This window comes from Enhydra lutris, unplaced genomic scaffold (genome assembly GCF_002288905.1).
Source record: "Enhydra lutris kenyoni isolate GAN:26980312 unplaced genomic scaffold, ASM228890v2 scaffoldscaffold58, whole genome shotgun sequence".
Lineage (NCBI taxonomy): Eukaryota > Metazoa > Chordata > Mammalia > Carnivora > Mustelidae > Enhydra > Enhydra lutris.
Genome location: NW_019154142.1, coordinates 7386986 through 7402705, shown reverse-complemented (window position 1 = coordinate 7402705; position 15720 = coordinate 7386986). Strand labels below are relative to the sequence as shown.

The window sequence follows — 15720 nt, the reverse complement described above, 5'->3', positions numbered from 1 at the left end:
ACACAAGTCAGGCTAGAACACTGTGCCCTTCAGCCTTGGTCAAAGAGGATGAAGTGTGCCATGACCCCAAACCAAATTAAAGAGAAAGCGTGACTCTGCTGACCAAGAAAAGGGTTATTATACCCTTGCTAAGTGTGTTTAAACAAATCACTCAGAAAACTAGGAAAAAAATTCCTGTGAAAAATAGGAGGCACAGTACTGACTTATCTTAAAAGGCCTTTTAAGAAGAATGACTTAAGATTATAAAGCATTTTCAAATACACAAAGTGCTTCATAACAACTCAGTAAGCTTTAAGGAATGCTTTTTCTAGTACATCACTTTTTTGTTGTATAAAAGAAAATACCCCAATTCAAAGGGTGGTAGCATATTTGATATCACCACTGTTTAGAAGGAATGGAGTTACAGGAATGAGAAGTATATAATTAGTAAATAATCCCTCTCAACAGTGAGTTAAGCAGGAAAGCCGTAAAAGGGTGGGGGGGGGAAGCAGTCGGAGGCAACACAATCAGTGCATATCAGAAATGCTTTTTTATTTTTTATTTGAAAACAACTTAAATTTTTAGACAAATGATTTTAGTATATAAATTTGATTTTGTTTTTATACAGAATATAAAGATTTCCCTCATTAATCTTCCACGCGAAGGGCATTACAAGCCTGAAGGGAGACTTTCTGCACACAGTGTGTATCTTACACACAGGGGACTGGAAACCAATGGTGTAGTGCTTCTACACATAAATTAGGTCAAGGGACATCACATATTAAAAAGGATAAGAGAAATATTCTAGTTAATCAGATTCAAGAAGCAAACAGGACACAAAAACTGTGCAGATAAGACCAAGTCAGTAACTTTAGTTAGGACACTGCGGGTTATACTGGAGTAACAGGTCTGCGAGGCGATCGTGGGGACCACATTAAAACAGCAAGGAAGAGCTATTTATATAGAAAGGCTGGAAGGAGGGATTTTCACTAAAGCAAATTAACTTCTTGTCAACTGCCAAAACCAAACCAAACCAAACTGAGCGTATGGATGTTAGTATACCAAGGGCATGTTATACCAGTTTTTTGTGCGGCATGCTGAGAGTTAGTTAGAACTTCTTCACTGGTGCGTATGAACCATTAATAGTCACGGAGAGGTGTGTTTTTTTTTTGTTTTTTTGTTTTTTTTTTTGTTTTTTTGTTTTTTGTTTTTTTGCCCCTTCTCACCAAATTTCAGGCATGTCTTATTTTAGATGGAGTATAGCTTTTATCTATAATTTCATCCTGTAAAAACATGTGAAGACAACGTTCATTCTGTGCCAGAGGATGACCAGCAACCCTAGAAATTAAAAAACACACACTTAGTCCAGTATTTTTCAAAAGCGAGCCTGGGGGGGTCAAACACACATTTTCTAAGGTTTAAAAAGCATGTACGATTTAGTAATAATACGTGTTATTCTGGACTGCTCACAAGGCTATGCTCTCTCAGCAAATGGTTGATACTTCCTTTCCTTTGGCTCACTGGGGTCATTTAGAAAACATTTAATCACCTGCTCTGCACTGCTTCTGGAACACGTGACCAATTCACTTCTTTATATATTACTGGGTATATTCACAAGAAACCTAAATGAATTTTAATGTCAAAAGTGAAACATGTCATTAAATCTACGAACACATTTTAAAGAAGGAAAAGATACAGGATCAGAATTAGAAATATACTGAAGTTCACTAAAAGCTCAAAATATTAAGAAAGAGGTGTAAGTGTCCAGTTTTTTCTTTTTGGCTTGCTTTAAAGGTTTCCATTGCAGACTACACATAAGATACAGATGGGTGACCAGACTTCTATCTCTGAATTACAAAACCACCTCAGCTGGCGTTCCCTTCTCCTAAAGGAAAGCATGTTCGTAAGACAACAAAAGTGACGTGATAAGTAAAAGTTTAAGGCTTTGTACAACTTTCCCTCCTGTTTAACCACTCACAGATCTTCAATCTTTATTACTAGGTAAAAACTGAAGTGTTGATTAATACATAAGCTCACACAACCATGTTCTCCAGCATTTGATTTTATTTGGTCAAATTTAAGGCCAATGCACAATTACAGCGATCCCTTTCCTGGCATAATTCTATTACTTTGGTTTTTAAAAACCGCTGTATTTCCAAAAGAGTAAAATTAAAAGCAGAAATTTTGGTTTAAAAACCAAAATCTCAGGTCTTCTTACATTTTGAAAAAAATACATTCTGCCATGAACATTTTATTTTTTTAATTTTTTTTTTTTTTTGACAGAGAGAGAGATCACAAGTAGGCAGAGAGGCAGGCAGAGAGAGAGAGAGAGGAGGAAGCAGGCTCCCTGCTGAGCAGAGAGCCCGAAGCAGGCCTCGATCCCAGGACCCTGGGACCATGACCTGAGCCGAAGGCAGAGGCTTTAACCCACTGAGCCACCCAGGTGCCCCTGCCATGAACATTTTAAATGTGTACCTTTACGTAAGACATGCTGATAATACCTCCATCTGCAATCAAACAAAATGATTGCATGTGTATTCTAAGTTTTATTTTTCATGCTAGAACATACCTTAAATGAGAAAGAATCATAAGTAAAACTGTAATTTTTAAATGCTGCAATTTTAAATGTAATTTGCATAAATTAACTATGAAAAACAAATACAAAACTTAGGTCAACACAAAGCTACTCATTTTAATCACTCAAGTGTGTTAATATTTATCACATGATCTTCAACTTGTTACATACTTCTACTTTATTCAAATGGCACAAACAGTTAGGAAATGACCAAAAAGAAAAGTACTGTTACCGTTCAGCTAGTATTCACCTGAAGTCGTCTCAGAACACTATTCCCTCTTAAACCTTGAGGTACAGAAAGTACTCACTTGTTTATAAACTGCTCCAGTCCTTGCTTCCTTTCTTCAATAAAATTATCATCAAATATTCCATCATCTCCTCTAAAAGGAAGCTGACGCAAAAACGCTTTTCCAGGGAGCGGGGGAACTACAACCTGAAAAAACACAGGAAAGAAAGCTCTTGAAGATGCTGACCGGGTTGTGAAAATTTATAGCGCACAACATGAAGACAAGTATACGTTCACTAGGACAGCCATTCCACTGTTACACCAGTTTAAATATAAAAGAAAATCAGTAAAAAACACAATGAAAAAAGATTCAACGTTTGGAGGCAAGATAACCGAAACGCAGAATAATCCATCAGACTACGGCTCCTCAATGGCATGGCCTGCAGCTTAATTATCGTTTTCCCTGAACCTGTCGAGGCTCAAGTGTACCGAGAGAACACTCGAGCAATGCTACAGTAAAGGCTGTGATGCCTCCAGACAGTCCGGCTGCCACTTAGGAGAGATAATGCTCCCTACAGTTGAAACTGCAGAGACCACAATCAACTTTCAATTACAATAGTAACAGACTCTCTCCAGCCTGGGCAGGTAAGAATTCCACGGTCTGTCTCTTCCACCTCATACCATCTGCAAATAGTCTTTCCTACCTGTGTTCGAGCAGCATTTAAAAAATAAAATACTCAACAATTCTGTCACCACTCTACCATTTTCTAGGCTAAGAAACAGGTCAACTTTCTCCCACATCCACTACCTTCTCTCTCCCCAAGGACCTGTCAATTTCTTTCTTCTGACATAGGAATATCCGAATTTTCCCCTTCAAAGCCTAACTGTCCTCTAGGACCAACTCATACTGATCTCTCTCTTCTAGGAATTACCTGGAGCTCAAATATTTGTCTGAGTTAAACAGCACAAAGCTCTATTTCACAGGTGAGTTTGGTTTCTCAAACTATGGCACTATTAACATTTTGAACCAGGTCATTCTCTGGGGGTGGGGTGGGGAGGGGGCTTTCTTGCACACTGCATAATGCTTAACAGCATCACAGGCCTCTACCCACCAGACTGAGTAGCACCCAGGAGCACCCCCTTGTTGTGACAATAAAAACTGTCTCCAGACATTGTCACATGTCTCCTGGGGGACAAAACTGCCCCTGGTGGAAAACCACCAACTTATGCTATTAATGCCTTCAAATAACGATCTCGTCTCAGGCCTTAAAATTTTAAGAAAGCCTGGGCACAAAACAGAAGCTCAAAGACCTGTTATATGACTAACCATTTAGCTGGATCCGTATCTTACACAAAACAGAAAAGGTGTAAGGAATCAATTCAGACAAGAAGAAATATAAACAGTAAACACCAGTAATAAAATTATATGCATTCTAAAAATTTTAAACCCTTGATGCAGTTTCTATCCTAAAACAAAAAGAAATGAACTAGGGTGAAAAAAGAAAGATCAACACAGGGCGCCTGGGTGGCTCAGTGGGTTAAGCCTCTGCCTTCAGCTCAGGTCATGATCTCAGGGTCCTGGGATCAAGCCCTGCATTGGGCTCTCTGCTCAGCAGGGAGCCTGCTTCCCTCTCTCTCTCTGCCTGCCTCTCTGCCTACTTGTGATCTCTGCCAAATAAATAAATAAAAACTTAAAAAAAAAAAAAGATCAACACAACTTCATACAGAATAGCAAAGAACAAAATAAAAGCAAAGGAGAACAGAAAACCAAATGCCCAACATGAACTTCCTAATTCCTTCCCAGATCCATCTACTCTTCTCCCCAGAAGATCAATGATTAAGACGTCTGAAGATTTACTTTCCTAACTCTGCCTTAGCATTCTCAAATCTCTCTCCCTATATCAGCATTTGTAAAGTTGAGTGTTAAAACCTGCAGCGACCATACAACTGAGAAGCAGAGACTGTGACCACTAACTGAACTCCAGTACGATGGCTATCTGATGGGCAGGGAAAAACACCTCCATGTATAAAGCTATTGTTAAAAAAAGAAACCAGAACTATACTAAACAAATAACTACCATTAATTCAGGGCATAATTTAGCATGAAACTTAAGATTACTATGTGTTATCTGCAGAGATATATTCTTCCTAACATAATATTCAAAGCTGTCACTGAAATGGATGGTGAGGTTGTAGGATTAATAATCTACAAAAATCATGAGTGGCTTGTTCGGCTAAGATTCCAAAGATCCTCTTCAACATCAAATTATTTTTGCTTAAGCAGTCTGAAAAGATCTTGTTAGAGTTCTTACCAATTTAACAGTCATTAATCCAAAGATATTTGTGCACATGTGGGGTAAGAAGTGGACAGGAAGATACTTGGGCCAGCATAATAAAGGAAAGTATACTAAACATCACCTACTTTCTAGCCTCAAAAACCGTATTTTGGTTAAAAGTACTAATACATAAACGAAAATAACTGTTTTTAGCAATACTGTAATACAAGTACAACTTTCACAGGAAACCCTTCAGATATTTAACTGGCCTATTATTAAAAGTGAAGTATTGACCTTCAAAGGACAGCAATTATATGAAAACAATCCATAAAATGGGAGATTTTTGCCAATCACATGTCTGATAAGGAACTTGTAAGACTTTTTAAATATATTCTAGATACAACTCAATAATAAAAAGACAAAACATTCTATTAAACGGGCAAAGGATCTGAAAAAAGTGTTTCTCCACAGAAGATATATAAATGACCAATAAGTACACGGAAAGATGATCAACATCACCAGCCCTCAGCCCTCAGGGAAATGAAAATCTCAACCACACTGACCCTGCACCTCACACATGCTAGGACAGCTATAGTAAAGCAGCTACCTGTAGAGGCACCTGCGCATCTCAGTCGACTCAGGTCATGATCTTAGGGTTGTAGGATTAAGCCCCGCAAGGGGCTCTGCACTCAGCAGGACTCTGCTTGAGATTCCCTCTCCCCCTGCCCTCAAAGCATGCATACATACTCGCTCTCTATCAAGTAAGTCTTAAAAGAAAAAAAAAAAAAAAAAAAAGACAGATACTAGTAAGTGTTGGTAAGGACAGAGAGAAAAGTGGGACTCTCAGACATTGGTGGGATTGTAAAAATGGTATAGCTGCTTTGGAAAACAGTCTGGGAGAGTTCCTTAAAGTTAAACAGTTATCACAGAACCCAGTAAATCCACTCCTGTGTATACACTCAAGAGAAACAGAAACACATGTCCAAAAAACCTTGTACCAGATATTCACAGCAGCATTATCTTCAACAGTCAAAAGTAGAAACAACCCGAAGGTCTACCAACGGATGAAAGGATAAATAAAATAAATAAATAAAATGCATATCCATAAAACAGAATATTTGGCAACAAAAAGAAATGAACTAGGAAAAAAAAAGAATGAGTAATGTTAAAAACACCCTCTGTGAAAGAAGCCAGACACAGCAGACTACATACTCTATGCTATTTATATGAAATGTTCAGAACAGGCAAGTCCATACAGAAAGTCAATTAGCACCTGTACAGGCCTGGGTGAGGAGGGGCTGAGGGAGAAATTGGTAGTGACTACTAATGGGTATGGGGTTTCTTTTATGGAATGACTAAGTTGTTCTAAAACTGACTGTAAAGATTGTTGTACAACTTTGTGAATATACTAAGAACCAATGAATTTTACTTTAAATGGGTGAACTGTATGGCATGTGAATTATATGTCACTGAAGCCATTATTTTTTCCAGAAGTGAGGTCTACATGCCCCAAATGTTTATTAAACACTCCGGGGCACCACACGCTATGTTAAACAAAGCCCAAAACCTATCAAGACACTTCTTCCCATCAATCAAAGACAGACAAATACTGCATCATTTCACTTATGTGTGGAATCTAAAAAAATCAGACTCCTAGCAACAGAGAGTAGCAGATTAGTGGTTGCCAGGGGGTGGGGGATGGGGGAAATGCAAGCTGCTGGTCAAAGGGTACAAACTTCCAGTTATAAAATGTTCTGGGGGTCTAATGTAGAGCATGGTGACTATAGTTAACAATACTGTACTGTACACTTAGAAGTTGCTAAGACAGTAGATCTTAAATTTTCTCACCACCACCAAAAAAAACCCGGGGGACCGGGGGGGGGGGAGGGATAGGGTGATTGGGTTATGGTTATGGACATTGGGGAGGGTATGTGCTATGGTGAATACTGTGAATTGTGTAAGACTGATGATTCACAGACCTCTACTCCTAAAGCAAATAATACATTATGTGTTAATAAAAAAAAAAATTAACACTATGTGAGGTGATGGATATATTAACTAAGCTTACTGTGATCATTATTTCATAATATATACATATAACAAATCATTATGTTGCATGCCTTAAGCTTACACAGTGTTATTTGTCAATTATATCTCAATAAAGCTGGGAATTCTTCCCTGTAGTCATAAATAATTTCTTGTTACCCAAAATGTTCCTAACTTGTTTTGTACATTTAGATCTTCAAACCATCTATAATTTATATATAGTGAGTTATAAATTTTTATTCCTAAATAGACAGCCAAAATGTTTCAACCCCATTTACTGAATATAAATTATTTTCCCTACTGATTGACAATGTTATTTTTGTTACTAAATTTCCAATAAACATGCAAGTCAGCCCCTAAGTTCTATTACATTCTGCTAATCTATCTGCTTATCTCTACTGTTTTAATTACTGCAGCCTTAAGAGAAACTCTGATATCTGCAGGTGCTCCGTACATGCTGAAAATAATTTTTGACTCTTCTTGGTGTTCTCTTTGATTATAAAGCTCATATATAAATCTGTAAGTTTATATAAAAAAAAACCCGCTAAGATTTCTATCAGAGAGATAATGCTTTACTTTGATCAGGTCTACTGCTAAAATGTCACCTCTAAGTGAGGCCTTCCTTTGACAACTCTAAAAAAGAGTACTCTCCTGGCACTCCCTACTTCCCTTGGTTTTTGTTTTTTCTTTTTCTTTCTTTCTTTTTTACAGGTTGTATTTATTTATTTGACAGACAGAGATCACAAGTAGGCAGAGAGGTAGGCAGGGGGGTGGGAGGAAGCAGGCTCCCTGCTGAGCAGAGAGCTGGATGCAGGGCTCGGTCCCAGGACCCTGAGATCATGACCTGAGCCGAAGGCAGAGGCTTAACTCACTGAGCCACCCAGGTGCCCCGGTTTTTGCTTTCTTCAGAGCATATCACCATCCGACATACTAGATATCTATTTTTTCTGCTTTCCCATCACCACCAGCCAACTTCCCCAACTGATTATAAGGACCATGAAAGTGGGGACTTAATGTGTTCACAGATCTATCCGTTAAGTCAAAAGACATCCAGGATAGCTCTCAAATTTTTACAGAATAAATTAATCTTCAAAAGTGAATATTCCAAACCAAGAATGTAGCATTTCTATTTATTAAGTTCTGCTTTTGTCTTTCAGTAAAGTTTTGAAGTTTTCTTTACATGGGTCTTATATTTCTAGTTTTATTCATAGGTATTTTATTCTTTGATATTCTTTTGAGCCAACTGATTCTGCTTTACATTTCTATAGAATGCTATGATTTGTGTAATATATCGCTCTTCTATACAGCCACAGGTATCTGGTTAAGGAAGTTTTCCTTCCATTTCAACTTATCACACTTGAGAAATGAGCACAAGCTAGCCTTCACCTGCTTCAGAGCTCCAACACACCAACTCCTGATGTCCTTCTGACACTGGGCTGAAATTAGGGTCATTAGAATGAGACCTTGCCTTGCCTTAATTTTTTTTGCAGCCAAAGCCACTCAATTTTAAGAGAAGATAACTCTTACCAAAGTATACAGCAGTGTTTTTAAATTGCATGTAGCAACCAATGAGACCATGGCCATCATTTGAAAAGCTAAGCTGAACAATATCAGCACATATCACAGGTAAGGTAAGTACTGGTTTATGAAAACTCTGGTTATATGTACATGTGTGATGATGAAAAAGTGTATTATGAATCAGTAAAAGAAAAAGAACTGCAAATACAATGATATATGAGATGTACTGAGGAAGAGAATCTTAGGAAGGTGTAGGGAAGGGGGGGCAAGACTGAAGAGGAAGGTGAGGGAAAGGAAGGAAGTAATAGCAAAAGAGTTCTGAGAAGTAAGTGTTGGCCAAGCGTGAGTCAGTAAAGGCCTCAACTGGGCCATTAAAGTAGACAAGGGAAGAATGAGTTTTAAGGAAAAATTACAGCCTTCCCCCAACTCCCAAAAAATAAGAGGAAACTGAACTACCAGAAAAAAAGAAATTATACTTGCTTTTACCCCCTTCATTCAAGGTAAGTTTTCTGAAACATTAAAATTCAGAGTCTTTGGCTTTAAAGTCCCATTACAAATAGTTCTTACCTTGCTCTCTCTTTCTAATTCACTTCGCAGCCATTCAAAGTCACTGTATCTTCTTCTAACGGTAGATTCCTTCAGCTTGAAAATAGGCAGATTTGTCTGAAATTAAAAAAAAAAAAAAAAATCACTCCTAAGTTGAAGCATGGGATAGGGACTTCAAAAACAGAGCTGGGGTGAGGAATCTGTTTATCAAACTGATAATATGGCAAGCCTGGTTACCTTAAGAAAATCATGAAGTTATTATGATGACATTTTACCTCTAACAAAATAAAACTTGGCTAAACATTAAACAAGTGTATTATTTACGCTGGAGTACAACTTTTAAAAACGTACGTCTGCACATATGCTTTAGAAGGTCATTCTGCCTGAGGTCAGTTCTGTAAATATAGGGCATTTTTCCTATTTTGGTGAGCTGTAGAAATGGACAAGTGGACAGGAGTGGGATAAAACTAGCTCCGATGGCTGTCCAGTTTAGACAGTACTGTACCATACAATGCTCAAAGAGGGGAAGAGACCTTAACTACTTTGACATGATATACAAAATATTTTATTGTGATGACTGGATTAGATGTTTCACAATGAAAGAAATGAATAAAGGATTATGCTTAATGGTCTTCTAAAAAAAATGCAAGAAACTAGCAGGGAAAGAGTGCAAAGTCTGCACTATTACTACTAGTAGGAAATCAGGAGTCATACACATTAGATCAAGTTCATAGATCCACAGCTTTATAGGCTGAGGGCAAGTTTAAGAACTGAAAACATAATGCCCAGAACTCTGAGGTTACGTTGGAATGGAGACTGCTCTTTACAAGACTGCAAGAACCACTTATGTCTACTTCTAAAAGTAATAAGAAAGATTTCTGTTATCTTTTACTGATCCCTAGAAAAAGAGAAAATATACCACCAAACCCACTTTAAAATGGCTCATGATTAAGGGCTATTAGCAGAAGCAGTATACCACCATGACTTTTTTAGCAAGAACAGAATTTAAAGTGCACATAATATCACAAAGTTTATAGGGGACAGAAATGATCTAACATAATTAATGCCATACCATACTGAAAATGCTATTTTATATACTCATGGGTTATACTTTGTCTCTAATTTGATCTTCGTACTTGTAGAACAGCAAACCGTTTTACAGCTGAAAAGAAAAGTTAAGTGTCACCAGAAGAGACATCAACCATCATGTAAACCTTACTCTTCAGAAAATGTCGATCATTTGTTAAACTTAATGCCACTGATAAATAATTGTCATTCAGCACAAGAAAAGCTTTTTATTCAGGGCCTTAAACCCATTTTGTAGTATATTTCAGTTTTTTCCAAAGCGTATTAACTTCTCCATGCTGTATACCTTATAGCTTGGAATCTTCTACAGATGCTACTGGGCATAACACTGGATAGGTTTCAAGCGTGAAACCAAATCTCACAGGAGGTTTAAAAGCACTTGGATTTTCTTTCCCAGGTAACCACAACATTTGTTCATTGTATTAATGACTAAGAGCAAAATTGCACCTAACAAGACTCTTATTATACTAAAAGTCAAGCTTATATTTAGAGATGCTGGCTTGCTGTGTACGGTACTCTCGTTCCCCACAGGGAATAAAATTAGGTCCCCTGGGGAGCAGGATGATAATTCCCAGAAAGAAAGCACTGGATTATTTCTCTCTAATTTCACCCATTGGCTTTTTAACCAAGTTCACCCTTCCGCATTAAAATATTAAGTCTTTGTAAGTGTCTAAAGATAGAAAGGCTTTTACAGAATTGAGTGTTTTCTGCAGGTGAGATTTTACATTTTGAATTCCCTCCTCTCAAATTACTTTACAAAAGGGATTAGCTGCTCTCTTTATTCAATACGTTAAGATCAAGCTTGTGAAAAGAGTTCCCTGCGAATTTTCATACTTCTGGGTACGGAAGTCCATAAAGTTAATCTCTGAAACAACATATCAAGCTTACAGGTACAATGTTGAGGGAAGAGTGCCAATTCAGCTCATTTTACCTTCCATTTTCCCTTTTGAACTTTTGACACAATCATGATTATATCTGATTCACTTTAATAGAAGGGTAGTGGGAAGGCGAAAAAGTCCGTTCCATTCTATGATTAACTAATAATTTTTTAGATTATATATAAAAAAGGTTCACAGTTAAAGAAAATTCTTCTATTTAGTCTGCTCAGCTGGCTATGCTTTCTCTTTACATGAGGACTGCTTTAAAGTTTTGATAAAGTCACATCATGTAATTCTTAATATTATTTACCCATTACATTTGGAGTGGTAAGTTTGCCTGTTAACTTCCTCCTGATCAACACAACTTGATCAAAATAAAAATGAAAAAACGTGGAGGTGTTTTCGTTAAACCACTGTTGATTATAAACTCTTGCTCAGTCACTTTCAACTTATTTAACCCTCATAAAATGTTCCATTTTGTTTTTCTAAATAGAGAAGAGTGAGGGTGATTACTTCTTTTTTTTTTTAACTACAGGTTTAGGAGGATTCAACTATTTTTACAATTTGGGAACATTTATAAAAGGGCTAGTGCTAGGTAAGTTGAGGAAATGTAAAGCCTGAGATGGAGCCCTAACCCTTTGAAGCTTATATTAGGGAGGTTAAAGGGTAAGAATACAAAAAATTTATGTGGTTAAAAATACTTGCAACATAAAACAAAGGGATAATTGTATTAAAATGTAAAGAACTTAGAGACCAATTAAGGAAAAGATGAATAACCTGACAAAACAGGCAGAACATAGACTAAAGGCCAATAACATTCGACCAACTTCACTCACACAAGAAATGCTAGTTGAAACAGTAAGATCCCATTTTCATTCAGACTGGCAGGTATTACATTTTAATACCTAGTGATGGTGAGGAGACAGACAGATGGACAGACACTTGAAAAATCTGGTTGACTGGCACAACCTGTAAGGAGGGCATTTTGGTAACACCTATCACTCTTTCAAATGCATATATCTTAAAAATAAGATGAAAACAGGGAGGCAAACCATAAGAGACTCTTAACTGTAGGAAACAAATTGAGGGAGGGCTCCTGGAGGGGAGAAGGGTTGATGATGCGGTAACTGGGTGACATTAAGGAGGGCACTTGATGGAATGAGCACTGGGTGTTATATGCAAATGATGAATCATTAAATTCTACCCCTGAAACTAAAAATAATAATAAAATAAAGGCATATATCCTCTAAGCCAACAGTTCCACTAGGAATTAATCCTACAAATATTTCCACATACACAAAAAGATACCAGTATATCATAATTATATATCTCAGTAGTTTACTTAAGCATTGTTCATGTGATAATAAAACAAACAAAATCTAATAAAACTGTTACAAACATAAATGAAACATTATACAGCTTTTACAAACTAAACTTCAGCCAAAGGCTGATCAGAAAGCCTGAGATGTGTTAAAGAGAAGTTTAAGAGCATGTGCCTTTTTTTTTTTTTTTTTTTTTTTTTTTGTGTATTTTGTTCTTGGTATAATGAATTTAAGTCCCATGTTGGGGGCAGAGATTACATAAAAAAAAGTAAAATCTTTAAAAATAAGTTTCCTAACAGTACATACAGTATGATACCATTTTATGATACCATTTGTATAATTAAAGTGTAAGGGAATTGATACTGGATTTGGCCAGTATTCTCTTAACACATGGAATAAGCCACACTGTAGGAAGACCTTGGAAAAAGTTAAATAGTGTGAGCTACATGCTGAGTACACTAAAGCGTAGGTCATGGGAAAACTGAAAAGGTTAAACTATGCCCTGAGTATCTGGCTAAGGTGTGTCTCTGTGAGCATCAGGATTAATAAACATCTCTGAACAGGAAAACAACTTTGAAATAGAAAAACAGAAGAGAGAAATTGCCACGAAGTTGAAGCCACAGAACTGGACAGATGAGCTACATGTTTGTGCATGAGGGGCCTAACAACGGGTGCCGTTCCTAAGTTGGTTCCGTTCTCATCACAAGAAAGAAAATTTTTTTGTGACTACGTATGGTAGGAGATGTTAACTAGATTTACTGTGATCATTTCACAAAGTATGCAAATATGGGATCATTCATTACACTGTACATCTGAAACTAATGTAATATGTCAATTGTTATTATTATTAGTTTTAGTTTTCTTTAGTTAGGTAAGCTCTCCATCCAACATGGGGCCCAAACTAACAACTCTGAGACCAAGAGTCACTAACTCTTCTGACTGAGCCAGGCAGGTGCCCCATGTCAATTATATCTTAAACAAACAAACAAAAAAGAACAGCTGTTCTAGCCACTTCTAAGGTTTATCCGGCTTGAAGAAAATGCACAAGAGCCAGACTACTGAGGCAAATTAAAGCAAAAGTTCCTAATAGATTTTACTTTAGATTTCATTTAAAAATGCTTTACAGACTTATCCAGAGAGAAATAAAGTGGTGAATTCTGAAATTAAATGTAAATCAGACTCAGGGGCGCCTGGGTGGCTCAGTGGGTTAAGGCCTCTGCTCAGGTCATGATCCCAGGGTTCTGGGATCGAGCCCCGCATCGGGCTCTCTGCTTGGCAGGGAGCCTGCTTCCTCCTCTCTCTCTCTGCCTGCCTCTCTGCCTACTTGTGATCTCTGTCTGTCAAATAAATAAATAAAATCTTTAAAAAAAAATGTAAATCAGACTTCAATATGGTTAACTTATTTAAATGACTAAAACTCTGAAACTTCCAAAAGGCAACATTTAGTATTCTCTCATCCTGACATTCATATTTCCCCCGTAGTTGTTCTAAATTGCTCAGACTGTGCATAAACTAGAAGCCACTATGTTCTGCCAGCTACTATTATTTTACCTATAAAACCACAGTATTTTATTTGTAGGAACAGTGATCAGAGACACGTAACATCAGAGACAAGTAAAATAAAGTCCATCATCAGGCAAGAACCATAAACTAAGCCATAATCTTCATTTAAGTGCATAGGTACCTATTACTAGTCAACGCTGAAGGTGAGTTTGAGTAACCTTGGTCTTTTCTTTTTTTTTTTAAATTAAATTAAATTAAATTTATTTGACAGAGAGAGAGAGATCACAAGTAGGCAGAGAGGCAGGCAGAGACAGAGAGGGGAAAGCAGGCTCCCCGCTGAGCAGAGACGCCAATGCGGGGCTCGATCCCAGGACCCTGAGACCATGACGTGAGCCGAAGGCAGAGGCTTAACCCACCGAGCCACCCAGGCACCCAACCTCGGTCTTTTCAATAGCATCCATGTAACTGTGAAAGTTGTATAACTTGTTTCATTATAAAACTGAAGCAAAGACAGAGGCTCCTACAAACACATCAACTATTCCTATAGCATCTATATAAGAAACCCAGTATTAATAATTTGAAGCTATGTCAGGGCTATGGCCCAAACTTTACATTTAAAAAGCAAAGAATTATAATTATCTGCCTCTTAAAAAGCTAAGCAAGTTGCCAGGAATTCATTAAGTCTGTAGAAACAATTTTATACACTAGGGAATTTGGGTGGCTCAGTTGGTTAAGCATCTGCCTTCAGCTCAGGTCATGATTCCAGGGTCCTGGGATTGAGCCCTGAGTCAGGCTCCCTGCTCTGCAAGGAATCAGCTTCTCCTTCTCCCTCTGCCACTGTTCATGCTCTCTCTCTCTCTCTCTCTAATAAATAAATAAAATCTAAAACAAAAAACAAAAACCCACCAATTTTATTCACCATTCCAAAATATACCTTTTTAATTATTACAATCCAAATACTAGTTAATGTGTCAGCACTACTTATTGACACTTTTGGGGGGGCACCTGGGTGGCTCAGTTGGTTAAGCATGCGACTCTTGATTTCGGCTCAGATCAAGACCTCATGGTCATGAGATCAAGCCCCCTAGTGGGGCTCAGTGCTCAGTGCAGAGTTTTCTTAAAACTCCCTCTGCTCCTCCCCACCACTCTCTCTCAAACAATTAAAATAAATAAATAGACAGAAAGATAAATAAATAAATGGTGCAATGTTAAGAAGTCAGAGAAAAAGAGACAAACCAAAATCTCCACTCTGTATCTTACCACTACTAAAATCAATGACATCAGTAGTTCTTTTTTTTTTTTTTTAAAGATTTTATTTATTTGACAGACAGAGATTACAAGCAGGCAGAGAGGCAGGTAGAGAGAGAGGAGGAAGTAGGCTTCCTGCTGAGCAGAGAGCCCGATGCGGGGCTCGATCCCAGGACCCTGAGATCATGACCTGAGCCGAAGGCAGCGGCTTAACCCACTGAGCCACCCAGGCGCCCCTCTTTTATTTTCTTTAATGGTGACATATAAATTAATGAACAACCTACATCTACACTGTCATCAAAAATATTTTAGAAACCATAAAACACGTAGCAATAATTCTGTCCCAAAGAGTCAACATCTGAACTTTTTTGTTTCCCTCAGGAATTCCATGGTTAGCTTTTTTCTTGTATTTGAGCAAGCAACATTCGTCAGCCAAAACAGCCATGGCCAAGTTACTTGATCAAGTCCACCTAAGGCACTATTTGATAATAAAGAGACAAAAGACAATCCACTTTAT

The 15720-nt window shown here is 37.5% G+C and overlaps 1 protein-coding gene across 5 annotated transcripts in view; it reads right to left on the bottom strand.

The window, feature by feature from the left end:
• Positions 1–506: 506 nt before the first annotated feature.
• Positions 507–15720, bottom strand: part of LOC111158258 (sorting nexin 3) — a 62224-nt gene continuing 47010 nt past the window's right edge. For 3 of the 5 annotated variants that reach the window (XM_022520168.1, XM_022520169.1, XM_022520170.1), the window contains exons 2-4: positions 9188–9283; positions 2863–2987; positions 507–1317 (exon numbers count right to left, since the gene is read on the bottom strand). In XM_022520168.1, the coding sequence (XP_022375876.1) occupies positions 1212–1317; positions 2863–2987; positions 9188–9283 (327 nt within the window). In that variant the 3' untranslated portion in view covers positions 507–1211. The remainder of the gene's footprint in view (positions 1318–2862; positions 2988–9187; positions 9284–15720) is intronic. The other 2 variants (XM_022520171.1, XM_022520172.1) reach the window with 2 other exon arrangements.